This window comes from Trichosurus vulpecula, chromosome 8 (genome assembly GCF_011100635.1).
Source record: "Trichosurus vulpecula isolate mTriVul1 chromosome 8, mTriVul1.pri, whole genome shotgun sequence".
Classification (NCBI taxonomy): Eukaryota; Metazoa; Chordata; class Mammalia; order Diprotodontia; family Phalangeridae; genus Trichosurus; species Trichosurus vulpecula.
The window spans coordinates 194,202,716-194,218,147 of record NC_050580.1 but is presented as its reverse complement, the minus strand read 5'-3'; the positions used below and the strand labels follow the sequence as shown (position 1 = coordinate 194,218,147).

General features: G+C 47.4%; 1 protein-coding gene across 2 annotated transcripts in view; it reads left to right on the top strand.

The window, feature by feature from the left end:
* Positions 1-15,114, top strand: part of PLCB2 (phospholipase C beta 2) — a 41,404-nt gene extending 26,290 nt beyond the window's left edge. For both annotated transcript variants that reach the window (XM_036735422.1, XM_036735421.1), the window contains exons 19-32: positions 139-293; positions 964-1,128; positions 2,324-2,423; positions 3,882-3,986; positions 4,272-4,366; positions 4,649-4,745; positions 5,836-5,880; positions 9,526-9,736; positions 10,100-10,271; positions 10,970-11,046; positions 11,359-11,454; positions 11,649-11,706; positions 12,138-12,224; positions 13,012-15,114. In XM_036735422.1, coding sequence (XP_036591317.1) covers positions 139-293; positions 964-1,128; positions 2,324-2,423; positions 3,882-3,986; positions 4,272-4,366; positions 4,649-4,745; positions 5,836-5,880; positions 9,526-9,736; positions 10,100-10,271; positions 10,970-11,046; positions 11,359-11,454; positions 11,649-11,706; positions 12,138-12,224; positions 13,012-13,212 — 1,664 coding nt within the window. In that variant the 3' untranslated portion in view covers positions 13,213-15,114. The remainder of the gene's footprint in view (positions 1-138; positions 294-963; positions 1,129-2,323; positions 2,424-3,881; positions 3,987-4,271; positions 4,367-4,648; positions 4,746-5,835; positions 5,881-9,525; positions 9,737-10,099; positions 10,272-10,969; positions 11,047-11,358; positions 11,455-11,648; positions 11,707-12,137; positions 12,225-13,011) is intronic.
* Positions 15,115-15,432: the final 318 nt, after the last annotated feature.

Here is a 15,432-nt window from a genome sequence, read left to right as displayed (position 1 = left end):
AGGACCTGCTTAACAAGTTAGAAATGGAACTAAAAACCAAAGATTTTGCTTGCCAGCTCTCCTTGTCACTGCCTCTGCTGCTTGGCCAATGCTCGGTGGTCAGGGTGTACTTTGCCATTTGTCCTCCCATGCCCTTAGATATGCCCATGCAGCAGAACATGGCACTGTTTGAGTTCAACGGGCAAAGTGGCTACCTTCTCAAGCACGAGTTCATGCGCCGGCCAGACAAGCAATTTGACCCCTTCTCTGTGGACCGAATCGATGTGGTGGTGGCCACAACTCTCTCCATCACGGCAAGCACCCTGGGAGGAGCCAGGGCCTGTTGGGAGTGGTGACATGGGGGAGGGGTGGGTAGCCCCAAGGGAGCTGCAGTTCCAGAGAGTGGGTTGGATTAATGCCTTGGGTGATGAGTCTAGGGGAGTTGGGGGGAGGTGGTACTCCTTCTTCCCCTCCTCCCCCTCTCCTGAGATCCCAGAAAACTTCAACCCAAGCAGCTTCAAGCAGCTTCCTGCAGTAGCAGGTTACCTTGGAAACTACCTCCTCCTCAGCACTGGAGGCTGCCTCTTAATCCCCATGGAAACAGAGGGGGAGGGCTGGAGGCTGGGACGGAGGGAAGGGGGGAACGGATGAAATAAGTAGGGGTTGTGTGGGGGCAGTAGGTGCCCTGTACTAGTAAAGATGCTCAACCACACTGACCACAGGAGAAACTGAGGCAGGTCATCTCTGGTGTTCAGAATCCCAGAGTCCCAGATTTTAATCCTAACCTTGTTGTCTCATCCGCATGGCCAGAACAGATTAGAGGGACCCTCTCCATCCCCCCAAGTTTCCTTATAGTGCTTATATGAAATCTTGGTGGCAGAGAACTACCAATCCCTGTCTCAAGAGGCCCTGGAACAGGGGACCTGAGACTGGAGCCCCTCCTAACATTTCTCTACCCCTCCCTCCCCTGTCCCTGGTCAATAGGTGATTTCTGGGCAATTTCTATCAGAACGAAGTGTTCGAACTTATGTGGAGGTGGAGGTGTTCGGCTTGCCTGGAGACCCCAAGAGACGCTACCGCACCAAACTGACACCCAATGCCAACTCCATAAATCCTGTCTGGAAAGAGGACCCCTTTGTCTTTGAGAAGGTGGGATAGGTGGAGGACAAGGTAGGGCACGGGACAGGTACTTTCCTTTAGGGGTCGAGGTTTTAAGCCTCTCCACAGGACCCAGAATTCTGTCCACAAGGATGAGAAAATTAATGAGATGAGTGGATGCCTGCAGGGCTGGTGCTATTTCCTGCCTTCTCTACTCCCTCTCCCTCTCTCCCTCTCTCCCTCCCTTTCTTCTCTTTTGCGGCCTCTACAAAATCAAAGCCCAGTAGGTAGATGTGTGTGTGTTTGGTGGGGTGCCTCTCTACCAGCATGGAATTCAATGCTTTTTGGTAACATAGGGACACCCGGGGCCCCACATTTGGCTATTATTGGATTGTAGGATCATAGAGATCACTAAGGGAGGTCTCAGTTGGGACTGGTAAATTCACCCTGGGTTCTCTGCCCCCTGGCACACCAACCAGAGCCCCTTTTGCCATTAGACATAACTAGCAAAATTTTAGTGCCTGGAACAAGCTTTGAAAAATTTGCCCTCAAGTCACATTTTTAAGAGAAATTTAGTTGAAGGAGATAGAAAGAGAGAAGCTGAGACATAAGGCTCTGTTTGATAAGAGATCCCAAGATACTCCCTATGACAGGAGCAGGGCAGGTGAGGGCAGAGACCCTGTCTTCTGTGGGCAGAAACTTCAGCTTGAAGCTTCTATGGTGAGGTATGGAACAGGGTGAGACTGAGCTAGAGAAGAGCGTTTACCTAGGGTACAACCACTTGGGGGAGGAGGCAGACCATCTGGTACCTTTTTATTTTAATTAATTATTCTTGTTAACTTGTTGCCATAAGTTGGTTTCAATCCATTCCCCAGGACCTAGGGCACCTTGCTTTTTCTAGAATGTCATAAGACCAGCCCTAGGAGACAGGAAGGACCTACGAAGTATGCAGATGTTGTTGAGCCCAGACTGGATAATCAGGAATTGAAAGGCATTAGGAATCGGCATCTAGTCAAGAAGCTTCTTTTAGTATGTATTTGGCCAGGTGTGGTAGTATGTGCCAGTTATATAAAATCAGGTGTCAAGTGTCAGGCACTGACCTCTTTGACAAACACTATTGTCTCCTCCCCACCCCTATCCCCCTCTCTGCTTTCCACCCCAAAGACTCTAGGACCTTGGAAATGATGAAGAAGGAGAACTCAGACTCCTAGAGCTGCCTTACCAAAACTGTTTCTCCTCTCTCCAGATCATGATGCCAGAACTAGCATCTCTGAGAATAGCAGTTCTGGAGGAAGGCGGCAAATTCATCGGGCACCGAATTATTCCAGTCCATGCCCTACAGTCAGGTAAGGGCATTGCTCTCAGAGCAATTGCCTGGGCATGGAGAAAAGGTAAAGGCCAGGAAAACTTTTGATGTGGGGGCAGGTGAGGTACATGTGGGAGGAAGAAAGGGGGATGGGAGGAATAAAGGGAGATTCCTTAGACTGAGCTTTCACCTATACTAAGACAGGAGGCTGAGCCTAGATGGCCCCTGCTTCCCAGATGTAAGTATTTGTGGTTTGGAGGTAGGGGACCCCCAACCAACACTTCCCTAAAGGGGAGCTTGAGTAGAATTCTGACTGGGAGATTGGAAGCCAGGACCAGTGGAGGACAGGTGGGCATTTGTCCAGGAACCTGACTACAGATTAACCAGCATTTCTAGCGCTTAGAAAGGAAGGGGAAGGAATAGCAATGTCCATGTCTAATCTGGAGTAACAGTAATAAGGAAAAGGATGGGGAGTTGACATGAGATTTGATTGGTGTAGGGAGCTCTCAGATGAGGAAGACCCCCTCTACCAATGTCAATTGGCACCTTTTCTGCTGCTCATAGCCTTACACAGTTGCCTAGGCCCCTGAGAAGACTTGGCCGAGGTTGTATAGACTAAATGTATCAGAGACAGGGCTTGAATCCAGTCTGGCTCTGAGGCTGGCCCTGTATCCACTATGCCATGCTGGTTCTCAGTAATAATAGTGAATCACGTTTCACATTTATCTCGCTTCTTTAATGCTTACAAAGCCCCTTACAACAACTGTGGGAAGTAGGTAGTGGAGGTAACAGTTTTGCAGATGAGAAAAATGAGGCTAAAAGACCTGTCTGGGATGCTGTATCCAGTAAATCCTAGGTCTGGGGCTCGAACCCAAATCTTTTCGTGCTGGTCCACCACTATACTTTCCACTAGTCCAGGGTTTCTTAACCCAAGGTCTACAGACAGAGGCAGTTTCAGAAGATTCATTATTTTGCATGAGAAAAAGATACATCTGTATTTCCAACAATCTCTTAACTGAATTTTAACATTTACTTCAATTATTTAAAACCATTATTTTGAGCAGTCTGTGGGCTTCACCAGACTAACAAAGGGATCCACGATCCACGAAAAAAAAGGTTAATCTAGAATCTCTAGAATCTAAACCGCACATCTCTGAATGTCTTAATGGCCAAGAATGATGAATCTAGAGTTAAAAGGAACCTTTTGGGTCATCTGGTCCAACACTCTAATTTTACAGATAAGTAAACTGAGGCACAGAGAGATTAAGTGATTTGTCCTAATATCACGCTGATATTAGGCAAGATTGGAACCCACATGCTACACTATTCTTCTTAAATAGTCTATCCTGGTTGCCTAGGCCAATCGATGAATCAACAGACATTCATTAAGCACCTATGATGTACTAAACCTATTTTGATAGAAGCAGGAGCCTGATGCCCCTGCCAGGGGACCAAACCCAGAGTCCATTTGGCTGAGGTCCCACATGTGTCCCTGCAGGATATCATCACCTGTGCCTCAGGAGTGAGAGCAACATGCCCCTCACCATGCCTGCGCTCTTTGTTTTCCTGGAGATGAAAGATTATGTGCCTGACACCTGGGCAGGTAGGAGCCCCTGAGTCCAGGACCTTGATGGGTGGGCAGATGTGGGGGACTGTAGGAATGAAAGCAGAGTGGGAGGTTGGCTGCCTCCCTTCAGAGAGAGAGCACTCCCTCTATCATGTTCTATGTCCCATGCCCTCCAACCAGGGAAGCGATTGATAATCAGTCCTGGCCTTCTTGGAGCAGTATGGGGAGATAGCCCTAATGAAGGAGGGAGTGTAGAGATGGGAGGGCGTGGTCACAAGCCTGTCCCTGTAGCAGACCCATAATGTCTCACTCTGCCTGTAGATCTGACTGTGGCTCTCGCCAACCCCATCAAATTCTTCAACGCACAAGACAAGAAGTCGGTAAAGCTGAAGGACACAGGAAATGACCCGCCTGAAGTGAGTTCTCTCTCGTGTTGAGTAGGAGGAGGCAGAAAGGCATCGGCTGTCCTGGGATGGGGGAGAAAGGACAATTCAGCTGGGGAAGTGGTCAATCGCTAAAGGAGTTCCCTTGCATTGTGGGGCAGAGTTGAGGGGGATTTGGGAGATGGGGAGAAGTTCCTCGGTGGAAGCCTTCCCTTTACCTCCCTTCCTCCTGAGGACAGCAGCACCATGCTTCTGAGAAGAGGGAGTGTCAGTGTGCCTATGACCCCGCTAATCATCCTGCTCTCTCTATTACAGAGGCCTTTGCCACAAAGGAACTCGGCTCTGGGCCAGGCCAATGGGGCCCTCGCCTCTGCTGGCTCCTCTGTGGCGCCATCACCCAATGGTCCTGCAGGTACTAAGGGCCAGGTGGGCAGGATTTGAGTCAGATTTCAGGCTGTCCCTCTTGTCTCATATCACTTCATTCGGAGCACCATATCCTTCAGCCAAACTGGACTACTCACTTTTATCTCCCAAATACACCTTGTGTCTTCCCACCTCCATGACTTGGCTCACACTGTTTCCCATGCCTAGAATGCCCTTCCTTGACCTCTGCTCTCTCTTACCCCTTGACTTCCTACCATCTTTTAAAGCCCAGCTCAGATGCCACCTCTTCCAGGAAGCCTTCTCTGATTCCCAGGGGCCTATAACCCCTCTTCCACTTAGACACCATGTAGCAATTTGTTTTCGTTTTCGTTTTTGTTTTTTCATTTCTGCAATGCAGAATGCAATACTATGTAGCATAGTTATTTATGTTCGTTCCTTATTCCCCTACCAAACTGTTAGCTCTGTTCAGGCAGGGACTACGTCTTATTTAAATTCTGTGTCTTCCTGAGTGTCCAGTACAGTGCTATGCACACATTAGGTCAGGGATTCTTAACTTAAAGTCTGTGAACTTGACTTTTAAAAATATTTTTAATAACTGGATTTCAATATACTTTTTAAATCCTATCTATTTCATCTTATACATTTGAAAACATTATTCTGAGAGGCCCATAATCTCCCCTAGAGAGCCAAAAAGGTCCATGACATAAAGAACGTTAAGATTTCTTGAATGAGATATGTAATAAATGCTTGTTCATGACTATCCGTCCAGACACTCTTCTGCCTGGTCAGTGGTATTTAGATGGTCTCTGAGGGGGGAAAAAATAAAACAACAAAAAAAACCTTATCCCGATCCCTCCCCTGAACATATAAGTGGGAGCCTATGGGGTCAGTATTCTGAGCCATGGGAATTTAGGTGACCTGAGAGGGTCTGTAACACATGTCTCCCCAATGCTGCTGAGAGAAACCTCTGGGATCTGAGTCACCAGCCCTGGCAAAGTGTCAGGTCAGATGCATAGGCCCTGAAGGGAGAAAAGGCCAGCCCCAAGGAAGCCCCAAATCATCTCCCAAAAAGGAAAGCCAGGACAATTTCAAAGTCACACTTCTTTTGGCTTTTACAGCAGCTGTGACCTGGTTCAAGGAAGAAGCAATGAAAGAGGCAGCAGGTAAGCCAGGCCCTTCTGCATGCAGAGGTATTCAAGGCTGGAGCTTTGAGTCAGGAGCAGCTTGATCTAGATGCAGGGGTGGGGAACCTGCAGCCTCAAGGCCACAGATGGCTCTCTAGGTCCTCAAGTGTGGCCTTTTGACTGAGTCCAAGTTCTACAGAACAAATCCCTTTATTTAGGGGATTTGTTCTGTGAAGTTTGGATTCAGTCAAAGGGCCACACTTGAGGACCTAGAGGACTACATGTGGCCTGGAGGCCACAAGTTCCCCACCCCTGGAGGAAAGAGTGTTTTCTCTGGAGACAAAGGCCCTGGTTCAAAACACACCTCTGATGTGACCCTGGAAAATTCATTAACCTCGGAGGGCATCACTTTCTTCTCATGTAAAAGTGGGGGGTGGTGTTGGATTAGTTGGCCTCTGAGGTTTCTCCTACCTCTAAATACATGATTAATAAACCTGTCTGGGTCAAGACTGAGATTTACGAGACATTCTAAGGACCTCTTTTCCCCTTCCCTTTGTTCCTAGAGATTCTGGTTCTTCCCAAAGAGGGAAGTTACTGTCCTTGGATCAAGTGAATGGGATAGCCCCTAGCAAGGCAAGGGTGGGTTTGGCTTTGTGAGGAATCTAAAAGAATTTTAGTAATAATAGTAATTGAGATTTATATACCACTTTAAGTTTGATAAATCATATTATCAATTTACTCCTAAATTCCCCAGCCTTCCTCCCTTTGAGGGGTTATCTCTACTATGGTGAAGCTCCAAATCCCACTTGTAAGAGGCCTAAGGATGCCTACACCAAATGCTACCAATAGGAGATAGCCATAGCTTCCACCATCCCACCTCTTTCCCTCACCACATCTGAGCCATACAGAATTTAGACAAGGATTTTTATTTAGAAGGGAAGAGGTATTATTTTGGAAGGAATCCATATGATTACAAATCCACAAACAGAAGAAATCTATTCAGTGGAGACCTGAGGGCTCTATTGTTTACACATTAATACACCATTACCTCTGTTATCTGCTCATTGCTTTCTGTGACTATGTCAGTTATGATGGTGGCTGGGTGGTGGTGGTGGTGGTAGATGGGGCCCAGGGACCAACTTCCTCCTTCCATTAATCTATCCAGACAGCTTCTCAAGTGTGTTATAGTTGGAAGTTGGTGGGGAAAGTCCTTTCAGGAACGGAATGGCCTAGATGGCACTGAAGTCCCAGCCAACTCTGAAATTCTGGGATCCTGTAACCTAGTTCCCAAGCTGAGTCCTCAGCAACTCCCTCCCTCTCAACCCCTACCTTGAGTAGCCTAGTCCATAGAACGATAAAGCTGTAAGGAACCTTAGAGATCACTTAGACTTCAGACCAAGCATGTCATGGATTAGAAAACTGAGTCCCAGAGAGGTCAAGGTCTGATGTCTGGTAAGTGTCCAAGGCAGGGCTTGGGTCATCTGAATACAAGTCTAGGGCGCCACCTTGCCTCTGAAATGGACACTTACCTTTCTAGCTTGGTCATCTGCCTCTTCTCGCATGGGTGTGCTTGTTTTTAACCTGCCAGACATACTGATTCCCCTTCTCTTCCTCTCCCAGTGAAAGTTTACCTCCTCGTTCTGTCTCATTCCTAGCTTACTCAGCTTGTGATAGGTCAATATGATCGATTCCACTGGGGATGCTTAGTTTCAAAGGATTTCTTCAGAGCAACCTTGACTCACTAGAATGAATCCACAATTCTGCTTCATACTCAGTCACTCATTCTTCTATCCCTTACAGGAGGGACTCACACAACCCAGGGCAAAACTTTACAAGGAAAAAAAAGGCTATAAAACCCTACAGTCACATAGAAACAAACTCCCAGTAGGAATGGGTCTCAATAACCACCTAGTCCAACCCCTACCTGAATTACCTCTACAGTGTTCCTGACATATGGTCATCTAGCTTTTGCTTGAAGATGTGTGTGTGTGTGTGTGTGCGCGCGCGCGCATGTGTGTGTGTTGAATCAATGGTGTGCTGGTGACTGTTTAATGGTTTAAATGGTTAATTGTTCTGCAAAAAAAGAAAATTTATTTGACACTTTTGAGTTTAATCTTCATTATTAATATTTTTGTTATCACTTTCTTCAGTCTGTACAATCAACAAAACAGGGGATCGAGGCCTTGCTTGTATCATTTGGCAATTTCTGAGGTGTACATACTTGCACTGAAAATTTCACAATTGGCTCACCAGGGCCAGTTCAAGTTGGCTCCAGCACACCCCTGGGTGGAATCCTTCACCTCCCTAGGCAGTTCATTCGACTTTTGGATTGTTCCAGTTGTCAGGAAGCTTTAAGCTTCCACCACCCCTCTATCTGTCTCCCCCCATTGCTCCTAGTTCAGCACTCTGGGGCCAGGAAGATTCATCTCTCTTCCATGTGGCATCCCTTAAATATATGGAGGTCTCTTCCTCCTCTATTCCTTCCCTTCCTCTCCTCCCCAAGTCCTTCTTTCTTCAGAATAAACATCCCCAGTTCCTTCAACTGATCCTTAAATAATATAGTCTTGAGGTTTGTCACCATCTTGGTTGCCTTCCTAGGTTCACTCTTTAGCCTAACAAGGTCCTACCTGAAATGTGACACTAGGAAGTGAACACATTATTTCTGTATGGTCTTACTGGGGCTGAGGACAGTGGGACCATGACCTTCTTATTCTTGGATCTTTGCCTCTCAGTACAGCCTAATGGGGCCTTGAGGCCACATGTGGCCATCTAGGTCCTCAAGTGTGGCCCGTTTGACTGAATTCAAACTTCATGTTCCATTAAAGGGCCGTACCTGAGGGCCTAGATCGCCATATGTGGCCTCGAGGCCCCCAAGTTCCCCACTCCTGGTTGAGAATAGGAGCTTTATTGACTGTCATAACACACTGTTGACTCATGTTGAGCTTGCATGCAGCCCACTAAAACTCCGAGATCTTTTTCAAACAAATTACTTCCTAGTCACGTTTTCCTCTCATCTTGTAAACTTTATGAGGATTTTTTAAAACCAAAGGGTCAGACTTTACATTTCATCTTCAGCCCAAGGTCCAAGTGATCTGTCCAGATCACTTGAATCCTGATGCTGTCATCCAGTAGGTTAGCTGTCCCCTCTGCTTTGTATCATTTGCATATCTGTTAATCGTGCCATCTGTGCCTTCACTGAAGTCTCTGGGGCAGCTGGTTGGTGTGGTGAATGGAGAATGGGGCCTGGAGTCAGGACAATTGGAGTTAAAACCTGATCTCAGATATCAGTGTCTGTGTGACCCTAGGCAAGTCACTTAACTTCTGTCTGCCTCAGTTTCCTCTACTGAAAAGTGAAGATGATAATAGCACCTTGTTCCCAAGGTCGTTGTGAGGACAAAACAAGATAATTATAAAGTGCCTCATCTGGCTGGCGCTTAATGCAGGACACATAGTAGGTGCTTAATCAGGACTTGTCAGCTCTCGTCTTTCTTCTCTTTCTCTTTTCTTTCTTTCCTTTCTCTTTTCCTTTTTCCTTTCTTCCTTTTCCCCTTCCTTCCTTCTTAAGATGCTAAGCAGAAGGGCTTCCCACTAAGGAGCAAAGGACCCCTCTCTTCCCTCGTGTGTTGTAATAAATTCTATGTCTCCCCTCCCATACCTCCCATCCATCCCATTTGGGTTCCACAGAACCTCAGACAGCCAGCCTGGAGGAACTGCAGCAGTTGAAAGGGTTCCTGAAGCTTCAGAAGAGACAGGAAAAGGAACTTCGGGAACTGGAGAGGCGGGGAGCCCGGCGCTGGGAGGAACTCCTGCAAAAGTATGCCAGCCTACAGGCTGACCTGACCACCCAGAGTGGATGCAGGAAGTTGTCTGTCACAAAGGGATCCCGGAAGAAGAGGTAATGGTCAGGATAGATCTTGTCCTCACTCCATGGTTCCCTGACACTCCTTCTTACATTCCTGTAATCAGGGAGAGGGGGCTGGTGATCCCCTCTGCCTTAGACCCCTGGGCTGCAGTATCTTCACCCTCATGACCCAGAAGGGAAAAAAAGCACAGAGGTAGTCATCATCCAGCTTAGAGACATTGAGCGTTTTCTACCCAGGGACTGGAAGAAGGAAGAGAGTGACGTAGGAATTCAGGAGCACTCATCTCTATGCCCCTTGTTGTAGGCAGACTTCTTTGGGCCTTAGGACACTGAGTGGGGGCTTGGAAAGCCCAGAAAGGGGGTCCTCAGTGTCCTGCATCCCTTTGGATATTACAGAAACTTGCCTTGGGAGGAGACCTGTGGGGCCGGGCCAGGGCCAGTGGAGGGGCCAGAAGGCACAGATGGGCGTATTCAAGAGCTAAAGGAAAAGCTGGAGATGGAACTGTACCAGCAAGGGGAGGAGCAGTATGAAAGCATCATGAAACGCAAGGAACAGCATGGCATGGAGGTATGTGCTCCAGGAATCCTGGGAAATCAAAGCCTGGCATGGGGGGTCCTCTTGCTGAAGGTCACTTGAAGGCATGGCACCCACCAGGCCAATGTGCCAGGGAATAGATGGTCTGTGCCCATCCCCTCCCCCAAGTCAGGGAGAACATTATAGTCCACAGCTGGGAGCAATATCTAGATGTCAACTCCCAACATAAGAGCATAGACTTGAAGAAGGAAGAGACCTCAGAGGTTAGCTAGTCTAGAGTTCTTAACCTGAACTTTAATATTTTTAAAAAATATTTTGACAGCTGTATTTCAACATAACTGACTTCCTTTGTAATCCTATGTATTTTATTTTATACATTTAAAAATCTTATTCTAAGAAGGGGTTCATAGGTTCCTCTAGACTGCCAAAGGGTCCCATGATGCCCTGCTCTGACTCTAACCCTCATTTTATAGATGAGGAAATGGAGGCCTGCAGAAATGAAGTGACTTGTCCAAGGTCACACAGATAGTGCCATAGTGGAGATTCAAACCTCTGTCCTCTGACTCCAGATCCAGTGCTCTTTCCACAGCGTGAAAGGGTTTCTGCTAAATCCCTTGTCTGAAATGATCCTCTGTCATTTCCCCTTCCATCCCTCCCCAGCAGGTGGTTAAGGACAGTGAAGGTCAGTAAGAAGGTCTTTGCTCTAAGTTCTTCCCTCTCCCCAACAACAGCAAATCGCCAAAGTGATGGAACTGGCCCAGGAGAGACAAGCAGCTGAGCTAAAGGCTCTCAAGGAATCTGCAGAAAGGTACGGAGGGGCAGCGTAAGGTGGAGACATCGTGGGCTAGCACCTTTGCCCTTGCTAGGCAGCCAATACATTCATTTGGCTCATAGATTTAGGGACTCTTAGAGACCAAGTCCAATCCCCTCATTTTACAAATGAAGAAACTGAGGCACAGAGTGGTTATGTGACTTGCCCAGGGTCACATAGGTAGTAAGTATCTGAAGCAGGACTTGAACCCAGGTCATCCTGACTCCAAGTCCAGCTGTGCCATGTTGCCTCTCAGGGTCCTCAGGCCCCAGCCTAACTCCACCACCTACAACTTCTCTCTTCCGGCAGCAACACCAAAGAGATGAAGAAGAAGCTTGAAGTCAAGAGGCTAGAACGGATTCAGGCCATGAACAAGATCACCAGTGACAAGATGGCCCAGGAGAGGTGAGGGGGGCAGCCCCCATACACAGGTTTTCCATCCTCTGGCACTGACACCTGATCCTTTGCTCTTATCTCTGCCCATCCTGTTGGTCCTGTGGATGTTTCCCTTCCCCAAGCAAGCTCAGACTCATCTGAGCAGGAACTCCTTCCCCGATGGGGACATTCTGTTCACTTTTCCCACCTGTCCCCTTTCCTAGGCTGAAGAGAGAGATTAATAACTCACATATACAGGAAGTGGTTCACATCATCAAACAGGTAAGTAGTCTCTTGTAAAATCCTGTCCTACCTCTGCCCCAGGTAGGCACACTCTTCTCCCCTCTCCTAGCTGGAAGGAATGAGAGAGGGACCAGGTCTAGGAGTCATTTAGACATCAATTTAGAACCGCCCCTCCCTTCCCCCTTCTCCAGGTGCCTTTGACATCTGTAAGGGAGATATACTCAGAATTCCCTTGTTCTGGGCCTGGTTAATTCTATTGGCTTGGGCTAAAGAGGTTGTGGCAACCAGTCTGTTTCCTGGACAGCTCTCCCGGGTGGGTGAGGAGCATCATATGAAGCAGTTTGGAAAGTAGGAAAAGCCCGTCTGAGACCAGGGGATTAGGAGAATGGAGATTGGAGGAGAAGGAGACCCGAGTGGATCCTGTTGAGACTTGCTTTGGTTTCCCCTTGGGGGCCCCTCTTTCTGTCTAGATGACAGAGACACTGGAGAGACACCAGGAGAGACTGGAAGAAAAGCAGGCAGCCTGCTTGGAGCAGATCCGGGAGAAGGAGAAGAAGGTGAAGGTTCTATACCATGCTCTACCCCTCCCCCTCCCCTGGAGGTTTTATCTTCGGCAGGCTTAGCTCAGGTGTCCTGGGAGAGCCTTGTCTTAGGGCACCCAGGGACAAGTGAATGGGGCCCTGGGCTTTGGGGGAGGTCTGATCAGGCAGGAGACAGTGGGGTAGCCTCACAGTTTCACATCAACTAGATTATAGGCACCAGTAAACTTTAAAACAATTTTATTTTTTTACACTGGGGCAATCTCCCCATGCCCACTCTCCATCAGGACAAGCCTCTCTTAGAATGAGGGAGTACGACTACGCAAACCATATTAACACAGTGATGGTACCTGACGGGGTATGTCTCATCCCGTACCTGTAGCCCCCCACTTCATCATTAGTGCTCTGAGGTCAAGATTGGTCATTATACGGGTGATGCCTTCAGTGTAGTTTTCTTGACATCGTTTTGGCCATTGTTTGATCATACCATTCTCTTGGTTCTGCTTCCTTTCCTCCGCATCCATTCACTGAAATGTTTTTTTATTATGTTTTCTTTTTGACTCCATTAAAGACCTCTATTATCTACTGATTCTGTTCTAGACTCAATTCCCTTCTTCCCATAGGCCTTCATGCGTTGACATAGCATCCTTCTCTCCTGTGGGAGGCCATGACAGGCTGAGACTTGCCTTTTTCCATTGTTAGAGCCCAAGGAGATAGGGAGGTGAGAAATCAGGCAGGTGTAAAGTAGGGGCAGCTGATCCCTCCCTGTCTCTGATCTGGTCTCTGCTCTATGTCATCCCTACAGTTCCAGCAAGAGGCTTTGTCTGACTTTGAGGAGCAGATGAGGGGCCTGGAGGCTAAGGTGAAGGAGGCAGTGAGATGCTGCCTCAGTTTCCCTCAAGAAGCCCATGACAAGAAGCCGGAGATCCCCAGTGCTGTGGAGGAACCTTCAGAGGAGGCATCTCCCCCAACCGAGGTCTCTTCCCAGCTAGATAGCCGTCTCTAGAGTCTAAAGATCTTCCATTCTGGGATGAGGCCAGGGCTCCAGCTAGGGAATATGCCTCAAACCCTGCTGTCTCACTGCGATGCCTGCCCATGTTCCCTTAACCCTTTAGGGAGCCCAGAGTACATACTAGCCAGAGGGAAGTGGGGCTGTTCTTGGGGCCTGGCTGTGATACCTTGCTGCCTGTTCTTACGCCATCTAAAGTTTCTGACATTTAACTCTTCCAGACAAAGGTCAGGAGGCAGGAGGGTGGGGTTCAGTTTTAAGATAGTCCCCCCTAGGGGTCAGACAGCACTGATCAGGACTGGGAAAAAGAACCTTTCTGACCTGGACAGCTCTTGGGCCCTCTCAGAAGAGCCAGCCTTCTGTGATGGTTTGTTAATCATACTGGTGTTAATCTAAGTGCATTTATTTGTCCTTGCCCCTTATTCAAATTGGTTCACCTCTATTGCCAATTCTCAAGGAAAATTCAGGGTTACTCCTCCCAACTCTATCAATATGAGGACCAAAACCATCATTCCTGGGTAACTTGGCTCTGGATAGATCTTCCCTTCCAGGTGAACCCAGAATCCACGCCCTAAAACTGTCCTGAGTTTTTTCTGGCCTGGAACTGTTTCAGACTAAGGTATGGGTTCTTCACGGGATAGGAGGATCAGGTACCCTTCCTTCCCTACCACCTACTGAGAGAGGATGACTCAGGAGTACCCTGCTTTTTCCTGGCACTTTTATTCCTTAGGGTCCAGAAAACAGTTCAAGGGGTGGCGGGGGTGGGGTGGAGATGAACAATTCAAGGAACCCCAATGCCTAGAGCTGATACAGTACTGAGACTATCCTTCCTTCCCCACCCCCCTTTTCCTGGGGTTAACTAACTATAAGATTTTAGGATGATCTCATCCTTTCCCTCAAATTGTCTCATTCATACTGTACTCCTTTCCCCAACCCCTCCCATCCTTTTTTCTTGCCTATGGACCTCAAGAAACAGAGAGAACCCAGGCATCCAAGCCCCTAGATTGTGTTCCAACCTCCTCACCCCCACAATCTCCATCAGAAGAAACTGATTCTGAGAGATGGGTGGGTCGCATGGGCAAAATCATTTATGTAGGGGGAGTGGGGAGGAAAAGAAAAGGTCACGATCTGTCTGGTAGCATTTCAGGTTATTTATTATTTGTTTTCTTTTTGACTCCATTAAAGACCACTATTATCTACCAAAGCCTGAGGTTCTGTTCTAGATCAAGGGGCTGGAATGTTCCTGATCAGAAAATAAACTCTTGCCACCTTCTCCCTCTACCCTAAAACCTCAAGTTATACCCTACAGCTCTGAGAACCATGGCTGCCCCCTGTAAGTCTCTTTCTTCGGGGGAAGAGAAGGCCTCTTCCTGATACCCCAGTGAGGTTCTTTGCCTGGGGCCAGTACTGCTAATTACTTTCCAGGCAGAATGTCCTTTCTCTGGATTGGGAAGCAAATTTACTTTCCCTTTCCCCCAAATTTGTCACAAATAATACAACAGGGAGGAATCTCTGTTGATGTCTTATCTAGCCAACAAAGGAGTAATGTTAACGGTGAGAATCTCAGCTATTTCCATCCCTCAAATCATACCATGGTGGTTGCTGTGGGCAGCCACTTGCTCTACCTGTGTGTGAAACCAATCCTTCCTCGGTGTCCCCCAAGAAGAGTGTCTAAGAAACAACCAGAAAATGGGTACAATTTTTCTAGTATTTCTATGGTCCTTCCCCATCATAATTTACCTTTCCTATTCTAATTACCATTTTTTCTAGCCACTTCCCTTAGCACCTCACTCTCTCTTGGGGTCATAGGCTAATCATAGGATCAAAAGACCTGGAAGGAACCTTAGAAATCAGTGAGTTCAACCTCTTAGTTTTTTATTAATGAATTTTTAAAAGTTTTTCAATGACCACGCATTTGTTTTTCTCTCTGACACCACCACTCCTTTCCCCACTGGAAAAAAAATGGAAAAACAAAAGCTTTGTAACAAACTATTGTTAAACAAAGCATAATTCCCATATTGGCAGTGTCTAAAACTGTGTCTTATTCTGCATATTAGCCCATTATCTCTCTGTCAGGAGACAGCATTGTTTCATCACTGATCCTCCTTAATCATGCCAACCTCTCAGTTGAAACTGAGGACTTGAGTGACTTGTCCAAGGTCATGCTAAGTAGAACTTAGATTTGAACTCAGCTCTTCTGACTCTATATCCTTTGCC